Source organism: Brienomyrus brachyistius, chromosome 8 (assembly GCF_023856365.1).
Source record: "Brienomyrus brachyistius isolate T26 chromosome 8, BBRACH_0.4, whole genome shotgun sequence".
Taxonomy (NCBI): domain Eukaryota; kingdom Metazoa; phylum Chordata; class Actinopteri; order Osteoglossiformes; family Mormyridae; genus Brienomyrus; species Brienomyrus brachyistius.
In genome coordinates, this window is record NC_064540.1 from 8,884,075 (window position 1) to 8,909,690 (window position 25,616).

The window sequence follows — 25,616 nt, forward strand, 5'->3', positions numbered from 1 at the left end:
ATACAGCGAATTAACTCGGCCAGCCCCCCCATCAGCACCGGAGGAGGGAACCTGGCTCATCGAGTAATTAGGGGGCAAAATTGTTTAACAGGTACTTAATTAACACTGGCATGGTGCCAGTTGCCGTAGCAACTCGGAGCCGTCTTAATTGAGGGCAATCTTTGTTTTTTCCTCGGCTCCTCCCTGATCGCTATCGTGTGCTCCACGCTCATCATGGCGACGCCACAGGCACCATCTGATTTCCCATCAGGCACTGGTGCAGGCTCGTTCACCGGCCGCGTTTACGAAAAACGGTCTTGGCCTAGATTCCCTGCCATTCGCATGCAAATTTATAGCCCCCCTCCCTGAATTAAGACACTCCACTTCTAATTGACAATTAATTTCAACATCTTCATATTTTAATAAGGCTCCTCGTCAATCTTGCAATGAAATATTCATTAGATAGCTAATAATTGCATTGTGCCGACTGCTGGAAGTGCACTTCCATTTAGGAACAGCAAATGCTTTGTAATATCCGAAACGGTGCTGCTGAAATGGAGAGCCACCCACACACGTCCTAACCATCCTGTTTTATTTTCAGCCGCTTCTGGCTTTCCTCTGAAGTTAAAGCTTGCAATTTTGCTTCTCGCTGATTGATTAATAGTATTTCAGAGCAATTACAGGTACCCCCATGATTAAACATTTACTGGGCAGCCTAAAGAATAAACAGTCTGAAAATTCAGGAGTAGCGTGATCGTTTGACAATGCACAGCAACCAAAGTTGGTCCCGTGGTACAAAATCTGGGGGTGTGTTAAATGCCACCGGACAACAGGGGGCAATCTCTATACTTCAATGTACAGTATCTCTCGGGAAGCTACACAGAGCTACTCATTTTCCAGAGGGAGAAACACAAACACAGAAAAAGGAAAAGAAGCTGGAAAAACAAGATGTCAGATAAAACATGACTTTGAAAACAAGTCAGACACTGGTAGTTTCACACAAACTTATACTCCTATAAATAAATACGTCTCTGTCATACTCATATATATGGTTTCACACAATAACCTACTGAAATACACTCAACAGACAAACTGAAATTCTGTTACTAAACACTGACAGCGTCACACAGAGACTCTAGACACAAACACCGTCGCATACGATCCTCAACGTTAGACACAGACACACACCGATACTCTACATTAGACGTCAACACATCACACACTGATACTCTACATTAGACGTCAACACATCACACACTGATACTCTACATTAGACGTCAACACATCACACACTGATACTCTACGTTACCCAACTTCACACACCGATACTCTACATTAGACACCGACACCATCACAAACCGATAGTATATGTTGCACAACATCACACACCGGTAGTCTACATTAGACACCGACACTGTCACACACCGGTAGTCTACATTAGACACCGACACTGTCACACACCGGTAGTCTACATTAGACACCGACACTGTCACACACCGGTAGTCTACATTAGACACCGACACTGTCACACACCGGTAGTCTACATTAGACACCGACACGTCACACACCGGTAGTCTACATTAGACACCGACACGTCACACACCGGTAGTCTACATTAGACACCGACACGTCACACACCGGTAGTCTACATTAGACACCGACACGTCACACACCGATACTCTACGTTACACAATGTCACACACCGATACTCTACGTTACACACCGATACTCTACGTTACACACCGATACTCTACGTTACACACCGATACTCTACGTTACACACAGAAACACATGGATACTCTACATTAGACACTCTAAGACAATGACACTGTCGTGCACTGATACACTGCATTAGACACTGACACCGTCACCATCACACACCGATAGTCGACAGACAAAGAAATGCACCAATACTCCACATTAGCCACCGACACCGTGACACACCGATACCCTATGTTACTCACCGCCACACACCGATACCCTACATTAGACACGGCACTGTCACACACTGATACTCTACATTAGACACCATTGCATACTGATACTCTACATTAGACACCAACACTGTTGCATAGAGACACTCCATATTAGACACTGACACCATCACATACCGATACTCTACGTTGCACTGTTGCACTCAGGTACTCACCGGCTGGCTAAAAGGCTTTGGCTCCGATGGGCGCATGTGCAGGTGTGTCATCATGGCCTGCAGACGCTCGCTCTCCTTGGCCAGCTGAAGGGAAAGAAGCATCACATGATGCCATCCTGACGACAGCACAGAGTCCCGCCCCCGCGGCGCCCTTCCTCATCACTGGATTTTCCATGTACCTTTTCAACCACATGAAGTTCACAACGGAGAACTGCGAAGAGACCCAGCTGCAGATTCCACACAGATCCCCGAAAAAAAACATACGCTTCTGCACACCCTCCTGTCACCCTACTCAATCTGCACACCCTCCTGTCACCCTACTCAATCTGCACACCCTCCTGTCACCCTACTCATTCTGCACACCCTCCTGTCACCCTACTCATTCTGCACACCCTCCTGTCACCCTACTCAATCTGCACACCCTCCTGTCACCCTACTCAATCTGCACACCCTCCTGTGACCCTACTCAATCTGCACACCCTCCTGTCACCCTACTCAATCTGCACACCCTCCTGTCACCCTACTCAATCTGCACACCCTCCGTCACCCTACTCAATCTGCACACCCTCCGTCACCCTACTCAATCTGCACACCCTCCTGTCACCCTACTCAATCTGCACACCCTCCTGTCACCCTACTCAATCTGCACACCCTCCTGTCACCCTACTCAATCTGCACACCCTCCTGTCACCCTACTCAATCTGCACACCCTCCTGTCACCCTACTCAATCTGCACACCCTCCTGTCACCCTACTCAATCTGCACACCCTCCTGTCACCCTACTCAATCTGCACACCCTCCTGTCACCCTACTCAATCTGCACACCCTCCTGTCACCCTACTCAATCTGCACACCCTCCGTCACCCTACTCATTCTGCACACCCTCCTGTCACCCTACTCATTCTGCACACCCTCCTGTCACTCTGCTCAGTGAACACAGTCTGCCCTGGAGGAACCAGGATGACTTTGGATCTTTGTTTTTGAATCTGACATAAGGATAAGAGACGAGCAAAGCAGATTAGTTTGTCCATTTTACTGAGTAGCCTGAGTTACATCCCACCGGCCTGTCACGTGCCTCAAGGGGGGGGACCACCACATCAGGAATCCTACAAACGGTTACAGTTAGTTGTACTGGTATCCCAGTGTTTTTTTTTTAGATAAACTAGCAAAAAGCAATGTGATAACAGCCTAGTTTCAGGCATGTTTACGATATGCCATAACAGGCTGTGTCACTTCTAGGCAGTTCATGGGAACCTATGGCGGGGGCTAAGGCTGGCACACAGTGAGATGCACTGCTTGTACCCCCGTACCCCCCCCCCCTCCTCCATCTGGGCTCTCATTAGGGATGACACAGCGTCTACGGCCGCGACAGCACCCCCCCCCCCCCCCCCCAACACCACATCAGCCCTCAGTGGGGGAGGGGGGGGGGAAACTTTATAATTGGGGGCTACTGATGGCAGCTTCTCCACTGCATTATAAGCTCCAGTAATTTCTATGAGAATATTAACATCTGTATGCATGTGAGTCACGTGTGTGTGCGGGTGTGCATGACAAACCCAGAAGAGAGAGAGACACACACACACACACACACACACACACACACACACACACACACACACACACACACACACACACACAGAGGAAGTGCACAGATCCACTCTGATTAATGTGTGTGTGATTATGAGCTCTGGGAGAAAAACACACCCCCCCAATCACTGACTGACTCCCCTCTGGCCCTCGTCCGCCCTAAGAGGGCCTTCCTCCATTCACCTCCGTTCTCCCACCCAGGACGGACATCTTAATTCCACGCTGAATGGAGGAAGATTCCCAGCCATCTGAAAGTGAGCCCTGCTGCTTAATTTGCGTGGTGCCGATCAGGGGTGGGGGGGTTACTAAATAGACCCACCTGAATCTCCAGCTGCTGAACCACCTGCATCTGCACCCGGCACTGTGCTGTGCTGCGGTCGTCCAGGGCGTGCTCGCTGTTCAGGTGCCTGTAGGGGCCAACAGAAGGGCATTACCGTGACGCAACTGGGTACCAAGCTGCTCCACCCCCCCCCCCCTCCCCCCGGTAAAAAGCAAGGCTGTGTCCATATTAAAAAGGACACAATGTCAGGAGTCTGGCTTGAAAACAGGGCAGGGAATTAGAAGGACTATCATCAAAATCTCATTCGCTCAGAAGCTCCGGCCAACGACATAAAATGACAGCTCCTTCAACCCAATAACAGCTGAGAACCCTGCCTTACCCTGCAGTCAACCAATAAGCCAGAGCCATTTTCCTTTCCCAAGGACCCCAGGGCGTCTTTGCCTGTGCCTGGCCAGACATCGAGTCCAACGGGGACTTTTTTTTTTTTTTTTTTTAAACGGGAACCAGCATGCCCAGGATTGTCCTCCAGGTCATGCAGGGCGGCAGAAATAAAAGCACACTCATGTTCCAGAAGGATCTGGCCGGTGCCTCTGGCCAAGGGTGACCTCATATAAACACGTCCAGGATGAAATGCACTTAACTATGCCTGTTTACTTTTCCAGGTCCCAAATCCCAGTCCCAGATTTCAGGGCCAAGTTCTACTGGACTCCACGATGACCCTCGAAAGGAAACTCGCACAATGGTGCGTTTCCACCTGACGCGGCGCTTTCACTGAAGCGTTTCCTCCGAAAAGAAACCCGCTCAGATGCAGTGAGGGGAGGTGAGGATTCACAGGGCAGGGAAGTCGCAGAAGTGGCTCGCGGGCACTGGAGGCTCTCTCTCTCTCCCTCTCTCTCGCTCTCTCCAGTCAGCTTGAGCTGGATCCGAGAGCCCGCACTCCTTCCCCATTCTGCTTTTGCTATCATTGGCCTCCGCACAGGCGAGCAAAAAGAGTAGTAATAATAATAATAAATACCTGGAAATGAGCTCATTTGTTTTCGCTGAGTTTACCGGGAATGCGCCAGCTACAAGCCTGCTTCTCCCGCCGTGTTTATGTTCGTCATGCGAAGCTGCACTTTCCAGATAAAACCGAAAGGGGTCCGACGCGACCTGGCCTGCACCACCGGCGCTGTGCTGGGACAGGCCCCGGGCGGCTGCCTACTTCCGCCAATGAGGCAGTCCTGGGGGGCACCTTTAGATCATTTTCCACCAGCAGACCTCCATGATTCAGGGGGCGTGACCGTGATATAGGGCAGGGGCCTTTCCCCTAGGCATATGTCCTCCCCCCAAACCCCGGATACAGGGCGGCCTTCTGTTTCAAATATCTCTGGAGTACTGCTTTAATCGGGCCCTTAAAACAGGCATCACTCTGGGGGCCTCGCAGAGAGACCAATCAAATGGGTTCCTGTGAGACGAAGGAGGAAGGAGCCCGGCTGTTCAAAGGTCATGTGACCTCATCCAGCCAGTCTCCATAGGCTCCCCCCCCCCCCCAGACTACAACCCAAGTAAAAAAATGTGGCAGACTATGGGGAAGCCAGACACTATCAAGACCACCCCCTCGCCCTGACACTGTAAAAACAATGATGTCATCCTACTGGAAACCCAAGAGCTGATACGCCTTTTCTTGCAAGCATGCATGACAAAAAAAAAAAATCCACCCCCCCCCCCCCCCCCCACCCACAAACCGCGACGCTTCATAGCTCATGACACACAGTAGCAGTGCTATTCTCCAAACTGCCTGCCTGACAATGGGGGCCCTGTGTTACGCTGAGGCCTAGCGGGGATGCCCAAACTATGTGGGGGGGGGGGGGGGGGTGTGGGTGTGCGGCAAGTAGGCCTCAGTGGAGCTATTTTTTTTTAATCACGCCCTGGCCACAAGAGGGCAGGAAGAGGTCCTGCCCCCAGTGATGACTCGACAGCGATGCTGCTCGCGGACTGATGGCATTATCTGTCCCACCCGCCCCGCCTGCCCGCCCCCCTGCCCGCCTGCCCCCAGGCCATGTGAGACAGGCAGGCTGACGGACTTGCCCTCAGAAACTTTCCCAGACTCCAGTTTCTTTGATCTTCTGCGGCACTGATCAGTGTGAGGCTGCCCATCCCGCCACACACACACACACACACACACACAAATGGAGACAGACACACAGACATAAACATATGTTTTTATTGATATGTTTTGTGGGGACTCTGCATTCATATCTATAGGCATAATCCTAATGCCAACCTTAGTCCCTGCCCCGTCCTAACCTTAGCTGTAAGTAACGAAACAAAATACTAGATTTTTGTGTATTTGATTTAATTCTTTTTATTGCAGTTCACAGATTTTATAGAAAATTGAGTTTCCCTTTGTGGGGACTGGAAAGATCTCCCCATAAGACTACAGGTTTTCATTAAATTGTGGGAAAATCTGGCCCACACAACGTAATAATTAGAAAAACACACATCACACACAGAGCGCAAACACGCATGCACAGAAATACACACAGACCAACACACACAGACAGACACACACACACCCGCTTGTCTGACCATCTCTTGTCAAGCTGGGAGTTTTCTAAGTTCCACGAAATAATTAGACTGTTCTTTCCCCCCCAAAGGGATCTAGGCCGTGAGGCTGAGGCTTCATTAGCAAGCTAGTGGCGACTATTGTACAGTGTGTGGCAGGTCTGGGAATCTCGTGGATATCAAAACAGACGTGCCATTGGGAGACCTGGCCTGGACGGACAGTGGAAAAGGAAATAAAGATGGGGATGCAGCCCCCCCCGCACAATGTGAGCTTTGTGGCCCACGAGGCAGGGAGCCATGAGTTATGCCCATGTGACTACAGCCTGTGGCAGCCCTTTCCATTCTGAAGTCTAATTATTTTAACACCAAAAGACAATGGCTGTTTACATTGCCATCTCGCTCAGATCTTTCCCCCCTTTATCGCTAACGGCAAGCCGTGTCCCTACCCCCCCCCCTCAACCGGATCCCCCCCCCAGACTCTGGGCAGGCACATGGACTGAGGAAAAGAAAAGAAAAAAAAAAAAAAGAATTGGCAAGCGCACACACTGGGGCGGGACTCCTGCGTTTTGATGTCTTTGCTAGCATCAGAGAAACAAAGAGATCTAATTGTAAACGAGCTAATTAAGTAAACTACTAATGAAGCGTAAAAACAATTTACGTGACCCTCTGCCAGTGTGTGGGGGGCTGCCAGGAGGGGTGTTAATCTGTCACTGGCGGGCTAGCAGCATGGAGAGGGACTGTGTAAACGGGTGGATCAGCGGCGGCGTGCCGGTCTATGGCAGGCGGATAAGGGCCAGGGCCAATCACATGACGCACTGCCACGCTCAGGCAAAGGCTACTGTTATGGCATTACAAGGCCTATATCGGCACACATGACGCTATGGGTTTCACGTGGTTAGTTGCATACAGCTGTTGTGTAATTTTCTACATTTTTCGGTTTAGCTACATTTATTGGACGACACTGGACACCATATTCAATGATCTTGCGTTTTGTATTCAGGAATTCAGGAGTAATTTTTGGGCCCCCAGTGCCCAGAGGCAGTTCTGAAACCCTGGGATGACTCCACACCCCGAGGGCATTCAATCGCTTGGAGGTGACTAAGTGACACCATAAAACCAGCATAAGTAACCAAAGCAAAGGTGCCTTCAAGGGAAGCTGTAAAACACAATGGACCACATGGCACTTTCAAACAGGAAATGATGAAAGAAAAGGATTCCTGATGGATCTCAGTGGTAATAATGCTCTGGATGGGAGGTGCCTGGGGGTTGTGCATTAATGATAGGTCACATGACCAACAAGCACCAATGAACCTGTCACAGCAAGTGCACTTACTTGATGAACTGTCCCATGTCCTCACAGAGAGCCTCACACCCAGGCCACTTGCATTCTCCATGCCCGTAGAGGGGGTGGGTAGCCGTGTGCTCTTCGTGGGATGAGCTGTAGGTGGTGGTCGGGGTGATAGGGAGAGAGATGACGCAGGTGGGTAAGTATGTCACCACAATTCCACCACAGTGAAACTCAGTGCCAGCCTCCCACCGATTCCGCTTCACACAGACTTCAGACACACCCATCCGACCCCCACCCAGGACAGCACCGGCTCAACAGACACTTATTATAGAAAAGGTGTCCAACTCCGCTTGGTGTGACGGGCCTGACTGGATCTGGTGAGACAGACCTGTGGGCTGGACTGGACCGGGTGAGACAAGTGTAACCAGACCGGGTCTGACCAGAGTGATGGACCTGACCGGATCAGCAGGAAAATCCAGGCCTCTGGATGAGGAGTGCTGGGGTCCATCTCGCTCATGATACAGGTCCCTGTGCTTTCTGCCCCAACTCCAGCACAGCAAATGGGTCAATTTAGGGAACTAAAGTGAGCCAACAGCAACAGCTCTGCCCTTTTACCTTTCCCCCCACCCCACACGGACACCAAACTCTCGTGGGTCACTGAGGAACCGGAGGCGAACGGGAATGGACTAGGGCCTGGTTACAGGGTAATTCCATACGGGATCTAGTGTAGAGGATGGGGCATCGGGAACAGGTGGGGCGGCGGGAGATACGCTCAGATCATGGTCCTCAGGTGGTTTCTGCATTTGCTACACATTGAAGATGCACGGATACACGTGATGCTTCAGGGCTAGACAGACTGAGCATGCCGGTGACACCATGTGGCTTCTTACGCTCTCTGAGGGAGGTCATGTGATGGAAACATGTGATGGGGGTAGGGATGGTGGGGGGGGTTACGGCATCCTGGTTCTGATCGTGGTTCCACATGACAAAGCAGCGGGTAATTAGGGCCATTGGCCAGTCTTGTCTGACATATGTAGAGGGGGGGCACAGTTGGGGTGCATCCCAAAACGTAACCACATCAGAAGCCAGTCCCAAACCATCTTGCCCGCAGATGGTCCAATGAGTGACAAGCCACCGCTCCCCCCGGTCGGCACTGGCTACTGGCAGCCGCATTGACCACAAGTGCCTCCCATGCTCTTCCCCGCTCGAACACGCCCACTTCCTGTCACATGGCCTAGCGTTTCCTGCAGAAGCATGACCTGGGAAGCACTTTGGGAATGGCTACGTGCTCGGGGGTGTCTACTCACTGCGTGTTCTGCAGGTACCCTCCCTTTGAGTGAGGCGCAAGATGGTCATCGGCGGGCTCGGCCTTGGAGAACGACGAGATCCACTCAAAGAGTCGTGCTCTTAAAAATGGAGAGAATCCATAAGGACCAGGGCGGGGGGGAGGGGGAGCACAGCCTCCCGACATTCTTTTACCCCCTTCCTCTCTAAACACACATGCATGCACAAAACCCCCCACTGCTGCTTCCTCATTTCCACATTGGCGGCCCCAATGATGGCAAACATGTCAAAACGAGACTGGTGAGTTCGGGGCAGCTCTGTCACGCAGAATGACATCCGGGTTTCAGAGCCGGCCCACCACTACAACCTTCAGCGCTAACTGGCTAAGGTACAGCACTGTGCTGCACGAGCGTCTGTTGTGGGTAAGAGCTGATAAAGTCAGCTGAGGAATCGTGAAAACTGAAGATACTGGAGGATATGCGGGCATCATGGTAAAGAAACAATACACCCTGACACAGATCCTGGCCTGGGTTGGAGCTCACACACACCACACAGTAACACTACGGTACCTCTGTACAAAAACAGCCACAGCCCACCCAACCCTCCATGTCCAACGTAATAAAAATGAGGGGGTCTCCTCTGCATCATCAAAGGTGAATGTTGACTCCTCCTGCAGCCCGAATGACAGGGTCAGACTGGACATGCGGGGGGGGGGGGGGGGGGGCGCTCACCTGTCCCTCTTTGGAGTGTGAATGGAGCTCTGTCCATTTGGCAGAGAGTGGTGGGTGATCTGAGGTGAGACCTTGGAGGCCGAGTATGAGGTAGAGTTGGAGCTGGTGGTGCTCAGGTCGAGGCCCTCGTGCTTCATGGCGTCCTCCGTGCTCTGCACGCCTGCCACATCCTTCCAAAGCTGCTGCAAGTCAGCAGGGCACATGGCTGTGGATGCAAGAGAGGCATGCCCCTGTGAGTCAGGATGCCAAGTGCAGTGTGTCTGGGGAGGGGGCTCTTAGTAAGATGGGGGAGGTACAGGTTTAGCAGCTGGGCTCTTTGTAAAACCAGAGTCTTTACGCAGAACTGCAAACTGTGCCTGTTACACTGTAAACTGTGTGTGTAAAACTGCAAACTATTTGTTACACTGTAAGCTGGAAAATGGCAAACTGCTTGTCACACTGGAAACTGTAAAACTGCACAGTACACTGTAAACTGCAACTGCAAACTGTGCTTGTTACACTGTAAAGGTCTGTAAAACGGAAAACTGTGTAAACCATTTGTTACACTGTAAACTATGCTCAATACACTGTAAGCCATGGCTGTAAAACTGCAAAATGTGCTTGTTACACTGTACCTTGTAAAATTGCAAAGTGCATTTTAAAACTGTGAGCTGTGTTTAAAAAACTGTAAATTGTCTTTTTAAAACCGTGAACTGGGTTTGAAAAACTGTAAATTGTGTTCATAAAACTATAAGCTGTTTCTACAGTCCTAAGGTATGCTGCTTGTAAAATTAAGCTGTTTCAAAATGCTTGTAAAACTGTTAGCTTGTTTTAGATTAAACCATCTGCCAAGGAGTTAATGGCAATAATACAATCACTGATTTAAAAAAAAATAAACTTGAATGTAAGCAGTCCACATCATACATCTGTAGTGCATTTAGATGTCCGCAAGTACAATTAGGACATTCTATCATGGAGATTGTGAACGTGTTAACTAAACGGGGATCAGAGCACATGTTTGGGAGGCTTGGCCTGCTTTCATTCAGATGTTTTCCTTCAGCAACACTCAAATAGGCTGGAGATTGCAGATGAAAAATAAATCTGCATTCTTAGAATTTCATATCTCGGCTAGGAAAATTTTACACACAGCTTTTTGTAATTGTTCTGCGAAACGGCTAATCTCCCGTCCGAGGACTTTCCTGTTTCGCATATATAGTCAGCGGGTTTATCCACAGAGCGATCATGGTGTGTCGGAGGAAGTCTGGGAGGATCTCCTTATCACTCCCCCACCCCGCACCATCCCACGCCTGAACCCAGGCCAGCTGGCACGGCTTAACCCAGGCCGAGATCATAAACCTAGCCGACGGGCTGATATTAGCACGGTAAACGCTACACTGCCAGACATGCCCTGTGCCACACGTAACCAGGCGAGGTGGCATGTGGCCAGAAGGAGGGGGGGTTGTTAACTGTGTGGTAAAGGCGGGGGACCAGGAGGGGACTCCAAATCGGGGAAAGCAAACAGCTCACTCTGGTTCATTATCTCCACCGGCTGAAAGTCCCCTGGCTGCTCCTTTTGTCACCGGACAGCAGAATCTGACAGCAGCAGCTTTTTTGGGTGTTTTGTTGTTTTTCCCAGAATACAGGCAGGTTATACACCCCCCCCCCCAGGCTAAATAATCCTCCCGCCTGACAGGAATGCGGCATGCAAGCGGTGGCCCTGCCAGGCCTCAGACACCCCCTCTCAACAAAAAAGGTTCAAAGAGTCAGGCGTTACAGTGTTACTTAAAAGGAGGAGACTGATTGTGACATGGAGCCCCACTGCCCTCCTGTTTTATCGTCTAGGGGCACCAGCCTCCTCCTTTCACAGGCTGGGCTGTGACCTGACCCGTTTCCTCGGACACACACACACTGAGACAGACAGAGAAAAACAAAGACAGACAGACAGACAGACAGACAGACAGACAGACAGACACACACACACACACACACACACACACACACACACACACACACACACACACACACACACACACACACACACAGACAGACAGACAGACAGACAGACAGACAGACTGAGACAGAGAAAAAGACAGACTGAGACAGAGACAGACAGACACAGAGACAGACAGACACAGAGACAGACAGACACAGAGACAGACAGACACAGAGACAGACAGACACACACACACACACACACACACACTGAGACAGACACACAGACAGACAGACAGACAGACAGACACACAGACAGACAGACACATAAAGACACACACACACACACACAGATAGCAAGATACATACAGAGACACTGAGACAAACAGAAACACACACACAGTCTCTCTCTCTCTCTCTCTCACTCCCCCTCCTCCACAGCGAGACTGCATCCCACACTAACACAGTCAGCCACTGCATGCTCGCGTCCGACAGGGAAAATGACTCAAGTGAACCCAAGCCTGTCATTTGTGAGATGATGCCCCCCCACTCACCCCCACTTTTCTATTTAAATATTCATGCCAGCGTTTACCCTGATTAATATGCGAGAGAGAAGGTTCTGGATAAAAGACACGGAGAGGCCTGTTGTGACACCGGCCCTGTCTTCAGCTGCTCATCCGGGACCACCGGGGCACCCATCTCCCCCCCATCTCCCCCCACTCCCAGCCGAAAAACCTGAGGACGTCTGAAGCGCTCCCATTTCGTCCCCACACACCCCCCCGCCTGGGATGCAAATGAGCGACAGAGGGGCATTACGCTGAAAAGGAGCATGGAATAAAAACAGAAAAAGCCCCCCTGCTTCATTAAGCAGCTCCGGCTCGTTAGCGTGGCGCATATGGGACAGGTATTCTGCCGATTTTGCCGGAAAAAAAAAAAAAAGCCCGATTGATTTCCCCCCCCCCCATCCTCGCCGGCCGGGACGATTTGCATTTTAAAACAGTTCTTGTTTAAGAAGGCCATTAAGACAAACGGCAGTGCTGCCGGTGGGCGAGAGACGAGGCCTGGGACTGCTGGGCGTGACCGCGCCCAGGAACGCACACGCTCGGCTGGCTCGCCACAAAGCGCCGCCGCTCTCAAAGGGACGGCGGAGGAAGTCCACGTAGCCGTGCTGCGGTGTGGCAGACCCCGTCAGGGGCTTCCAGAGAGGCCTGGGTGAACACGTTTGGGGTGACTGGTTCTCCAGTCCCTTCGGACAGTTACATCAGCGCCAAGCAGTGGCAGGACCAGCCGGCGAAGCAGGAGGCTCACAGCTGGGACCTGAGTAGGGCTCCCACAGAGCTGGGGAGCCTAATTCATACAGCGAAAGAGAATATGAAGGACAAGCACAGGATGCAGGCTAAACGGGCGGAGTTTGTGCTGCCTGGGTCAGAACTGACCCCGGCCGAGGAGACCACGCCAAATGGCGGCCGCGGACAAAGCCCCCTCTGGGGGGCTTTTCTTATTTACGTGGTTCCGGTCACCCAAGACAGCGCAAAAACCGCCGCTTCGCCGATGGGCTGGGCTGCCCCCCCCGGCTGAGGGAAAGTGGCAACAAACAGAAGGAAAATATTCCAGGCAAAAAAAAATACTACACATCTACTACACATAATACACACTAACCAGGCATCTGCTTAGCTGGATGAGGGCTCCTGACCCCCCCCCCCCCCCCCACCCATGTGCCCCTAGAGCTCAGAGAATTTCAGGGCATATTTTACCTATTATCCAAATGACTGCCTTCCACAAAACCAACAATCAACCGTCCCTTTTATCTTTTTATGACCTGATTAAGTTAACGAGCCTCACATGTGGTCAGAAGAGCACGACTGCGGTTTCTTGTCCTGGGGGGTGGGGGGGGGGGGGCCCAAAAACCCCATACTAATGGATTACGATGATATCTGATTGCTGATTTTGGGAAGGAGCCACTGAACAGTTTTTTAACCTCTGCTATTATTAGTATTACATACGAAAAAAAAAAAAACAAATGCACTCACACCAATTTCAGAGGTTCGCGTGAGCCGGGTGTGGGATTGTGCAAAATCACAGTGACGGCATTTGCTCAGCTACATACTTACCTGCTCCCTAACCAGAGCTGGAAAATCCTGACCAGGATTTTGTTTCAACCAACCAACCGAGTTTGAAGAGTCACAGTCACAGAGCACACAGCTGGTTGGCTGAAACAAAATCATGGTCTGGTTTTATACTTTCTGGACCTGAAATGTCCACCTCTGTCCTTAACCAGGCTTTATAAATTGACCTGTAGAGCTTCATCACCATCATGGTCCAAGGGGGGCACAACAGAAAGGCTCACAAAATCCTGGAGCTGAGGTAGGAGCGTGAGAGACATCTGTGTGTAGCTAAGGCCCCGTCATACCACACATCCAGCAGCAGGGGGTGCTTGTGAGCTCCTGCCTGTCTGCGGTTCTCACCTTGCTGCAGGGCTGGCATGGCCACGGCCCCCTGTCCCGGCTGCAGGCTCACCAGGCCCTGCCTCTGCAGGTTGAGAAGGTGCTGCTGCTGTAGCTGCTGCATCTGGATCAGCTGCTGCTGGAAGGCCAGCTGTTTGTTCCCCAGCTGCTGCTGTGAGGCAGGTGGGGGGGGGGGGTGAGAGAAGATAGAGAGAGAGAGGAGAGTTTACACCCAGGCTACAGGGAGGGCTTTAGGGACCGTCACCAGCACGTCCTCCTGTCCCGGACACAGTGCGGCCCCCTCCCATTACCCTTGTGTTAATAATTAGCCCACAGGGAGTCATTCGTCAGAGGCGTGCGATGTGGAGTAAGTCGGCTGATCTCCTAATCATTCCCCCCCCCCCCCACCACAGTGCCATTTCCCAGCCACGGACTTCAGGGAGACTGCAAATGCCTGGCCTGTCCGGGGACTTCTCAGGTATGATGGTCTAATGGGGTACGAGCTCGACCTGGCGGGTCCCGCAACACTGCAGTGGACAGTATGATACGCACATCCAACTGGCAGATGAAATCAGACTCCTGGGAAGCAGGAATAAACCAGTAGTTAACAGGTACTGTGAGCTTAACTAGTCACAAACTTCATTCTTCCTCTCCATGAGTCACTCTATGGAAAATACTCCCCGAAACGGCACCTCTCGTAAAAAAGATATTAAGGACAACTGAGTCCCCCCCCCCCAAACTAAGAGGCCAATGGGAACAAAAAACAAACAGAAAAAAGAGCAATGACCACATCTGGCATGACATAACCGGGATTAAAACGGCCGGCCGCTTCATTAACACTGAATCCCAGAGGCTCGGCACAGACGTGTGAAGAGCAGCCAGGCCGGGAACAGCTGGGAGGAACACATTCCCCGGGCTGCTATCGGGAACATCGCCTCGGAGGCGAAAATATGGGGAATCCGAGCGGGGTCGTCTGCAGCGGACAACACGGCATCTGGCGATAACGTCGAGGGCTGTTCTCCTGATAAATGCCGCCCCCCACTGCCCCCACCCGCCCGGTCGCTCTCTGTTGAGCTGTTCCAGCGATGCACTTTTGATGTTCCTCCAGTGAAAGATGGCCTTTATCTGGTGCAGATAAGACCCCCCCCTCCCCCCCCACCCCCTAGCCCGACTCCCGTTTCCAAGTTGGGTGTAAGCGGCGGCTCTTCCTTTCAGAGTCTCCGGGGGGTGTGGTGGTGGCGGGAAGTGGGGTCACTTCTCGCGAGAAATACAATAAAGTGAGGCGTGGTTTGCTGCAGACCAGCCGTGCGAAGGGGCAGAAAGTCGCAGCGACCATTACAGGCCGACAGCCGCGTGCACAGCGCATTATATCCTGGGTTTGGCACCTACGCAACTTTCCATACTGTTTACATGCTTTTATTGACTTTATAAGCCTTTCAGCAGATACCCAGACCTGTTGTTACTCCACATCTACATGTTTATTAATTTCTTCTTCCTCTATTTTTTCTCTGGCTTATTGTTCTGTGTATTTCGTCTTGACGAGTGGGTTTAATTGGGCCCTTCATGCCACCAGTTTTGCTCAAAGCCCATTTGGGGCCCTGAGCCCACTTTGTCGCGTAATTTCACTCCGACAGCAACAAAGCTTTCCGGGGTGGGGGTGAGGGGGGCAATTTGCCAGCCCCTCAGGAGATGATGCCCATAGATGGCCACCGAGAATCCTGATTCTGCTTTTCATGCTGGCTACCTGGCCATTTTGACATCTGATATCTGTCTGTATTCAGAACGTTGACACAGGTCATCTTCCCAGGTATGCCTCCGCTCCCTGCGAACACGCCCCGCGTCCCAGATACGAACCAGTCCGACAGCGAGAGTGAGAGTGGCCTGTGCCACCCCGCCCCGACCGGCGATGGTGCGACTGGCGTATTCCCCTCACCCCAGGAGGGATGCTGGAGGGGGGGGGGGGGGGGAGGGAGTTGTGGCAGCACAGAGACGAACAGCAGCATCTTAAAGCCCCCCCTCCTCATCTCTCCCCCAGAGACATGGTTCAAGTTCTTTAACACATTGTGTCTGCGCTCTGTTTACATTAGATTCAGTTGAGTGGCTAAAGCTAGCGCAGTAACAGGCCTGTCAGCTTGATTTATGAGCACATCAAACAGAGTTTCGGCACGCCGCCGCGGACTGACAGCGGTACTTCATTAATCTGACTCCAGGGCGACTCGCCGCCTCAGCCGTCAGGGCTGCACTCTAAACGCCGCTGCCACTCCCTAAAAAGCAGAGCGGCGGTGCGGGGGTGCCCAATCGCCAGCCGCTCCACGGGCTTCCTTCCTTTAAGGATATATATCGTGCAGACGCGCACCCCCCACCGACCCCCACCCCAGTGCTGTGTGTGTGTTTTTTTTTAAACACTCCTCTGCTGACTAACAGCAATGTGGACAGCAATTAAAGTAACCTTTACTTCACACTTTAAAACTTCAGAAAACTCCTCCGAGTTCAAACCAAAGGCTTCACGTTTTACAGAGGAAGCAGACAAGGCTTTGGAAGGGGGGTGGCGGGGGGCTAGGGGAGCCAGAATGAAATGAGGGGGCTCCATCTAATTTTCCCCTCACTGCCAGCTCTCTGGGCAAAGCAGAGCTACCTCAGAAATCAGAGCAGCACAAACTATTTTTAAGCCGTGCCGGTGTTTCGCTCTCAGGACGGGAGGCGGATTCACGGTGGCTTACGGCGCTGCCCGCCCGCCCCGAAGCGTGTCCGGGGAGATGGGGACAGGTCACCAGGACTGGGCTGGAGATAAGCTCTTGGTGGCGCGGTCCCTGCAGGTGACAAGCGTCCCCGGTCGAGGGACGGCCACACGGCTCCGCTTTAGTTTCCCCAGCGGGGCCGACGTGAAATTTCGCGCTTGCCTGCCTTTCGTTTAGTCCGCCGCCGGAGCTCGTGGCCTCGCGAGGAGCTCGCACGCCAAGCTGAAACACGCACACGGCAGACATTTATAGGCAGACACCGCACACATGCACGGAGGCACAAATAGAACCCGACACGTCAAAATAAAAAAAAACAGCTTTTTATTTCCGGGCTGATAGATTTTAAATGCAGAATGTGAGGCCTGAAGGCCCGTCCAATCTGTCCTGCACAAAAATAAGCCCCAGGGCTGGAGTACTGGGCCCTATAAAGGCAGTGGCTACACTTCCACATTCTTACCAGTAGATGGCAGCTAGACCGGTACAGAAAAAGTCCAGGAAAATCCCTTTTGACGGTTCTTGATCTGTGCTCCTCAAACGTGCATGGGGAGTCCTTCCTCACAGCTCCGTGGTGCTCTGGGACCCCAGCCTCCATCACGAACGGCACAGACACACAGCATTTCCGAGCACCGCTTTCCTCTCTGGGAGAAATGCTGGTGCAGATGAAGCCCGCAAAACTCACTCAGGCGAGACTCACGCTCTCCGAGAGGCCCGAGCCCCAGCCTGGGCAAGGCAGCGTAAACAACCGCCCCCCTGACATTAATTTCATATGGCACCCTGCTCTTTAAAAGCCTGCTTCATCCCTGCACCAATATTTAATAAGGGAAAATGTCTCAAAAACTCCAGAGGCCAAGAAAACAGCAAGACATGCGCCCCCCCCCCCCCCCCCCCCTTCATTTTATCACCTTCTGTCCTAAGCCCATTCCACTATGCCATTCTATGCAAATGTCAGACTGCAGGTCTTACTTGGGACCATAACCTGCGTGTGTGTGTGTGTGTGTGTGTGTGTGTGTGTGTGTGTGTGTGTTATGCATGCGCACACAGGCAGACCTGTGTGGACGGAACGCATCCTCCAGGTGCATTGCATCGCGTTTACGTGCATTTGTCTCACTGGTCGCAGCGGCCTCCCGGGGTCTGGCTAATGTGCCTTAATCCCCCTACCTTTTCAGGAGTGGGGGATTCTTCAGACCCAATAAAATCCCTTTGACTACCCCCCCCCCCACCCCATCTCAACTCCTTTGCACCCAACGTAATTTTTCCTTCCTGTCCTCCCCATGTCAGCACTTTCAGAAGCGACACGACCCAAACTACTTGGAATCCATCGGCTAAGTCGTCATGTGACGTACAACAACGCGGGCCTGACACTCTGACAAGATGGGCATCGACAGAACGAAGGAAACGCAAGCTGGGCCCGATGGCAAACTCACGGCAGGCGTGCCGTGGGACTCCGCCGCCGTAACTCTTTACATGCTCATTAATATTGTCGGCGTACCTCTTGGGAATCCGCTGACACCTGAGGAAAAAGCCCCAAACAGCGATTATTAAACGTTAAAGCCACACTGCGGTACACCAGCCAAAAACAAGGCCGACATGTCAGGATGAAGCGGGTCGGCAAAGGGACGGAAAGCCAGCCCGCGTGCTGCCCCCGTCAGTCATCAGACCGGCACACTCCTACCCCCTTGCCAGGGTGGGGGCCAATTCTGCACAGGGAGTAAGCAGCCTCCCAGGGATGCAGTAACGTTATGATCCTCCTCTGCCAAACATCCCCCCCCCCCCCCCCCAGCCTCAGGTAGCAGCTCCATCACGGGCGGGCTGCTCTCCACAAAAATTCTCAAAATCGCTCGAGATAAACAAGTATTTACAACATCCATGTGTGTTTGAACCATCGCGCCCCATTTCACGCATCTCCGTCACGAAGAAAAAGAGCGGGCCAAAACGTGACACCCGTGCAGATACAAGTAGTATCAGACTTATCAGTAAGAACTCCTGTCACCTGTTTACAGGTAACATCTAATACCCAGTGTTAATTTCCACAAAGCACTGACAGAAAATTCCACCAATACCGGTCCAGAATACCCAGAGCCAATCAAAACAAGATCGAGCTCTTAAAACAATGTGCCGTTCTGTTTACACATGTTTACACGTCGCTCTAATTAAATCCTATTCATCACTCAAACTTTGTTAATACGTAAGAACGTCAACTATTGTGCCGCCCTTCAGCTGGGTTTTGTTTTTGTTTTGATTTCTGGGTGGTGTTTACCTTCCTTTCCATGAGAAAATGTCAGCCCTGCAAGTTATGCACATCAGCGCGGCGCCTGGGGCCCATTGAGCAACACTGTAAACTAAGAGACTTGTGCTGGCTCCGCCAGGCCAGACGAACAGGACATCTTCACCTCAAAAGGTTTTTGTGGGAACCTGCAGGATCGAACCGCACCTAACGTGTCAGACTTCTCGGGACGCGAGTGCGGCGCCACGAGTCATTTCAGATTAGCCCGATGCTACCTGAGGCAGAATTAAATGCCGGTTTTTAACGGGCGAGTTGGTGCTTGGGAATCCAATGTCTGAGTAGTGTTGAGTGTAAAAAAAAAAAATATATATATATAAAATAAAAATCTACAGAGCAGGAACAAGCTTAATACAGTTGACAGCGCTCAGAAAAAATGTCCATTCAAAACCAGGATGCTAAGAGGTCAAAGTCTTGAGTTAATCTTGTCCTAAGACTCATGAACCAGTCTCTTTCCCATAATGCCCAGCCATGCAATTAGGGCCTTCCTTTGTAGTCTTGTAGAGTTATCCCCCATGATCCAGCAGGATTCCTGTTCATCTTCATTACTGAAGACACCCTGTCTGTGTGCACTGCTCTAATTGACAATTAAAGGAAAAGCTACGATTCCCCCACAAAGCATAAATAGGGATTTTCGCGCTGGCTTAGCTGGGAGACTTGTAAATTAATACTTAATAAGTATTAACACGGCACCCGTAGTGATTTTGTGTGTATATTAAATGAAAAATGAAAATCCATATTCCTTCATTGACTTAATCCATGTTTCTAATCATACAGTGTAGAGTAAAAGCAAGGGCAGGTTTCAGCAGGGGCGTGTGAGGGGTAGCAGATGCCAAAGATATAGTGATCTCTGCGGGGGGACAGACACGGGTCAAATAAACACGCACAGCAGCAAACTCACAGACAGCGCTCACAGAAAGTTGGATGACTTCCAACACAAACCGAGAAAGGACATTTTTAATGGAGAGGATGAGTGAATCCAAGTAAGACGGGATGCATTGGAACAGAACCACCAAATGATACCAGAAAAACCTGTGATTGATGTTTATCTCCAGCTCAAAAAAGACTTCATGTATTCCACAAAAGAACAGTTTCTGCTAAACTCACTTGTTAATCACATTCTTCAAAGAACCCTAAGATATAAGAAAGCCTTATGCAGGACAGCATGCCTCTCTGCCTGTGGCTGTGCTGCTGAACGCAGAATCCGATCTGAGGCTGGATGCAAGGCATGGTAATGCATCCCAAAAGACACCGATCAAAAAGGAACCTAAAGGACATGTGCCCCAACCAATACCTACTGGAAGGGAACCTAAAGGCAAAGTGGCCAAAATGGCACCTGCCAGAAGGAAACCTAAAGGCAAGGTGCCCCAAACGGCACAAACTGAAAGGGAACCTAAAGGCGAAGTGGCCAAAATCGTACCTATGGGAAGGGAACCTAAAGGCGAAGCGTTTCAAAGGGCACCAACTGAAAGGGAACCTAAAGGCGAAGTGCCCAAAATGGCATCTACAGGAAGGGGAACCTAAAGGCAAGGTGTCCCAAAGGGCACCTACTGAAAGGGAACCTAAAGGCAAAGTGCCCAAAATGGCATCTACAGGAAGGGAACCTAAGAGCACTGCATCCCATATAGCATCTACCAGAAGAGAACCTAAAGGTCGGGAGTCCCAAACAGTTCCAAGCAGTTTGTCACTTACCAGAAGGAAACCTTAGGGTGTGTTGTATGTGCACCACTCACCTCTTTGGCCTGCTTTCCTGCTTGCTGTTGCTGTGTGAGAAGCTGGAGGTGCAGCTGCTCCTGTTGCTTCTTGTAGTACTCCTGCAGCTGGACAACGAAGACAACACCGTGGTGGTCATTTATAGGCTCATCCCGCAATCTGTTTCACGCAAACAGGTCAATGAAACTTGCAAATGGGTCACACGCACAGCTGGATATGCCACTGAAGTGAATTCGGTTAAGTATCACAATTGAGGGTGTGAAGGGTTACTCTTCAGCCCTCGGGCGGCAACAGCAAAGTCTCACCAGGGGAGGAGTCTAGCACTAATAATCGACCCGCCGCCGTTGGGAACGCAGCTGACAGCAGTCGCGCTGTTGAGCACATGCGACCCATTAAACCCGTACAGAGGTGCACGTGTGTTATTTTTACCTTGCTATTGCACAGACTGCTGCTCTGGAAGTGTGAAAGCATGTAACTGACAGCAGCTAAATGCTGAACCCTATCACCGCAAACACTGTACGATCTTATGGACCGTTTGCAAGCCGGGGGATCGCTTGGGAACCGGGCTAATCTCCGGCAGCACAAACATCCGCCGTTTGAATCCGTGCCCCCACCCCACCTGAAAGCCTGCCCGGGAACTCATTAGCTACGGGGGGGGATTAGGCTACCTCTCAAAGTGGGCATCTTCTGTGCAACGGAACGTATGCTGAGGTGGGAGAAGCCTCTGGGAAACACTTGTGAGGAGCAACTAAACGAAGCGAAATCTTTTCAAGTTGGAGCGAATTGGGGGGGGCAGCAGAGAAAAACAAAGACTTGGCATGACACAACAAGCCTGCTCTCCCTTTGGGGAGGTGGGGGGGGGGGGTGTTTTCGGAGCAGAGAATGTTTGCCATTCCCTTTCGCTTCAACACAAACACCTGTGGAGGATCCGCTGAGAAGACTCGCTAAAGCTGCTGCCCCTAGGCCCCCCAGTCCTGCACGGCTCGCCCCGAGCTGCTGGGGTAACCCAAGACTCCAAGCTTGCAGGCTAAAAAAACTTATGGATTTCCTGACTTGCCCCGGGGGTGGCTATTGCTGGGGATGGGGGGAGATTTCCACAGAATACAGAAATTTGACACCCCCCCCCTCCACCCAGTTTCCTCTCCATGGTCAGGGTACTAACCGTCCTCCCTCCTGCCCAGGACACAGCACTGCCTGGTCTTTTCTTGTGCAACCTCTGAAAGGCATACAGAGGTGGAGGGGCGGGGGTGTCTGTTCTGACAAACCCAGCTGCTGTTTACTCCTTTGGTTACTCAGTGTCGGAGCAGAACGGGATATTAACTCTGCGCAGATACACACTGCTCAGCTTGTGCCCTCGGCCTGCCACACCTTGGCAGACTTGCAGTTCTTGCGCCGCCTCCATCCCTAATTATCTTAAAAGAAAAGCTATCAGAGGTGTGCGGCTGCTATTCAGGCAGAAGTTGACAGGGCGTGCGATAAGCATGCTAAGTGGCGGGTCTGCCCAGCCCCTCCATGAGAAACGCTCCGAGGTGGAACTGCACCTCAGCGCTGAGCAAACACGAACGTCTACAGCCATCACCGAGGCAACCTCAGAGTGCCGAAAAATGACAGCCCAATCCGTCTGGGCTGCCAAGGTTCTGCAAAGGCCCTCTGAAGCTCAAAGGTTAGCATTGATGCCTAGAATGACCACAAAGGAGGGGGGAAATTAATTTTTTTCCCCCCATTTTTCCTGCCAAGGAAACTCTAAAAAGTAGAACTCATTTAAAAGAGGGGGTTCTAAAGATCTGCATGTTTGCTTTGCACTTCACGCCACCTTGACCCTGGCTGGCTCTAGACCAGCTATACTGTCATTACACATTTCACACAGCACGGCTAAGCTAACCGCAGGAGCCACTACCAGTCCAGTCTGTTTGTTTTACTTTCACATGATTAATTTATCCAGGAAGTCCCATTAAGATCGGCATCTCCTGCCGAGCGAGTGACCTGTCCGGCGGGAATGTGCGAAATGTGGCCACCCACCCACACGTAAAGTACAGCTTCTTTTAGCCACAAAAAAAAAATACTTTAACAACCAGAAAATTACAGGTCCTCCTTATCGCCGCTGGCGTCTTACATCTCAGAAGACGTGTTCACTTCCCACAGTTGCATATGAGGCATAAGTTTCGCTCCTCAGCAGAGTCCGGACAGTATAAGCTGAAGAGAAAGCCATACATACAAACCTAAGGAGCGGCAGTGTTGGTCTGCGTTGAAACAGTTGGTCTGCAGTCGACCTAGACCTCACCAATACCTAGCGGGTGCAGCTGGCCGGCGTGCACAGACAGAGCTTACATGAGGAGCACAGCTGTTAAGAACCATCCAGTCAGCCGAGGGCGGAGATTCCTAATCGGTTTTCCATCAGCAAAATGTACAAAATGAGTGCTGAGTATTACAACCCGTGGAAGTCAGTTTAAATAAAGTAACTGAATTAAAAAAATGTAAAACAGCAAGAAAAAGGGAGGTTGGCTATGCAGGGGCAGCAGTTTTCCTCATGGCCTGAAAGATGCTGTGCAGCAGAGAAATGACACCTAGGGTTCGCGTTCAGCTAAAGTCAGCTTCCGAATCGCCAGACGTGCGCAGCAGGGTGAACCACCGGCCGCCCGCTTCGGTCCCCAGGCTGCCCCTAGCGGGCCGTCACCAAAATCGGGGCACGTCCGAGCCGTCCGCGAAAACCCCATTTAATGCGCGGCCAGTCCCTCGCTACCCGCCCGCCAACCAGTTCCAGTACACTCCCCTCGGCTGGGCCCACCCCAGCCTCAGAGGGGCGCTGCGCCCACTCATTACCCCCATAATTCATGTGGTTAGAAAGCGGGAAAGCTGGGCGAATAATAAAAGGGATAATTAAACGTTTTTTTTTCTTTTTAATAATTTGATTCAATGATTCCGTGCACATAGGAGCAGTCACCTTAGATTCCCATTACGATGACCTTGCGCTGTATCCCACAAAAAAACAAATGGAGGAGAAATAACAGGCGATCAGCTGTGGGGTAATTAAAGGTTAGGAGAGGCGTAAAGGGTGACACCCTGCGCGTCCCCCACACCCCCAACACCCCCGCTGTTAGCGGACTCATCCAGAGCGGGGGGGGGGGGGGGCAAGACGAGGAGCCCAGTACGACGCAAGCTTTTTTGTTCCAATAACTTTCCACGAGAAACAGATTCTTAAACGTCTGCATTTTTAACGGCAGGAGAAGCTGCGTATTTTCACAGTGATTAATTTCATCAGATCTCGTTCGCACATGCTCCTCCGCATCCGATTAAACCCACGGGCCTGCCGCCAGCACGCCGCGCCGTGTTTATATACTGGGCCCGTGACGCATCAGCATCCACGTCCACACGCCACATACACGTGTGCTAATTCAGCGTGCACATGTGGGTGACAGTTTAATAACGCGTTTAAAGAAAGCGGGGGTGGGAGGACTTGGGGGGGGGGGGGAGAAGTCTGCAAGGTTGGGTGCATGGTTTTGGGTTGTTGTGGGGGCAAGGAGAGTAAATTATTGGTAAAGCATTTTGGGAGGTATGACATCACGAAAGTGGACCAAAATGCATCATTGGGGCATCAAGGAAATGGGCTTCTTTGTCAATAAACAGCTTCTCTGCTGGACTTTTGGAGGGAGGGGGTCTATTCTTACCCTTACAGAAACCGGAAAAGTTGAACAGTTAAATGTTGCAATCAAAATTGATTTGAATGCGAATGAGCATATGACTGGCATACTGACTGGCATACATGTCACTTAGAATAAAAAGCGGCAGCTGAATAAATGAATATGTAAAGTGTCAAAAATGCACAACGTGTCCTTAAGAACCCGCCCACTCCGGGGGCTGACGGGGACAGTCGGTGTGAAGCTGAAGGTCACAGAGGTCAGAGGTCATGGAGGGTGGGATGCCAGCTTACCTGCTGGAGCATGAGAGCCTGCTGCTGCTGGAGCAGGGCTTGCAGCTGCGGGGGGGACAGGATCTGCTGCATCTGCTGGGGTGTGATCATCTGGGGGGTCATCATTGCCATGGACACGGGCACCTGCCAGGGTATGCGGGAAGCACGTCAGTGGATGAGGGTGAGGGGAAGAGGGACAGGCCCCAATACAGACGTTAAGGTGCTCAGACAGAACACAAAGCATCCTCATCATCATCATCATCATCATCATCATCATCATCATCTACATCACCACCACCGTCATCATGGTCTCGTCACTCAGACTTTCCCCACATTCATTCATGCACAGACTTGCCCAAGGCTTTCACCTGAAGGCATCTCAACAGGTTCCTTTGGTTCAAATAAATTTGCTGGGGTCACTGGTGACTAGCTGCTTCTAACAGAAGGTCAATCTTTAACTTAACCCCGGCTGGTTGGCCTGCTCACAGCACTCGGGGGACTCCCCCTCAGACCTGGCAAGGGATCCCCTCCCCCTCTCAAACCTGCCCAGAATGAGCGTAGGGCTCCTGTACAGCACACGCTACAGGCCCATCGGTGACACCTCTTTGCCCAGATGCAGCAACCATTGTGAAATCCCACCATTGCTTATTTGTTCCCAGGCAACATAAAGGCTTATCTGGAAATAATGTCAACAAACACGCAATGATGACTCCGTATCATTAAATAAAATCACAAACAGCGGCCGCCAGGGACAAACGCGGAGCTGATAGATAGTTATCT

The 25,616-nt window shown here is 51.4% G+C and overlaps 1 protein-coding gene and 1 long non-coding RNA gene across 3 annotated transcripts in view; both read right to left on the reverse strand.

Annotated features, from left to right (window-relative positions):
• foxp4 (forkhead box P4) overlaps positions 1 to 25,021 on the reverse strand; it is a 39,770-nt gene extending 14,749 nt beyond the window's left edge. The window contains exons 1-8 of one of the 2 annotated variants that reach the window (XM_049023790.1): positions 24,858 to 25,021; positions 20,950 to 21,036; positions 14,219 to 14,366; positions 9,843 to 10,047; positions 9,135 to 9,233; positions 7,873 to 7,977; positions 4,035 to 4,122; positions 2,129 to 2,212 (exon numbers count right to left, since the gene is read on the reverse strand). In XM_049023790.1, coding sequence (XP_048879747.1) covers positions 2,129 to 2,212; positions 4,035 to 4,122; positions 7,873 to 7,977; positions 9,135 to 9,233; positions 9,843 to 10,047; positions 14,219 to 14,366; positions 20,950 to 21,036; positions 24,858 to 24,968 — 927 coding nt within the window. In that variant the 5' untranslated portion in view covers positions 24,969 to 25,021. Of the gene's footprint in view, positions 1 to 2,128; positions 2,213 to 4,034; positions 4,123 to 7,872; positions 7,978 to 9,134; positions 9,234 to 9,842; positions 10,048 to 14,218; positions 14,370 to 20,949; positions 21,037 to 24,857 lie in introns of both variants that reach the window. The other variant, XM_049023789.1, reaches the window with a different exon arrangement.
• Positions 18,723 to 20,882, reverse strand: LOC125748030 (uncharacterized). Its single transcript, XR_007399440.1, has 3 exons — positions 20,737 to 20,882; positions 20,595 to 20,609; positions 18,723 to 20,552 (listed from the first exon to the last, which is right to left on the reverse strand). It is a non-coding gene; the product is annotated as an uncharacterized LOC125748030 (long non-coding RNA).
• Positions 25,022 to 25,616: the final 595 nt, after the last annotated feature.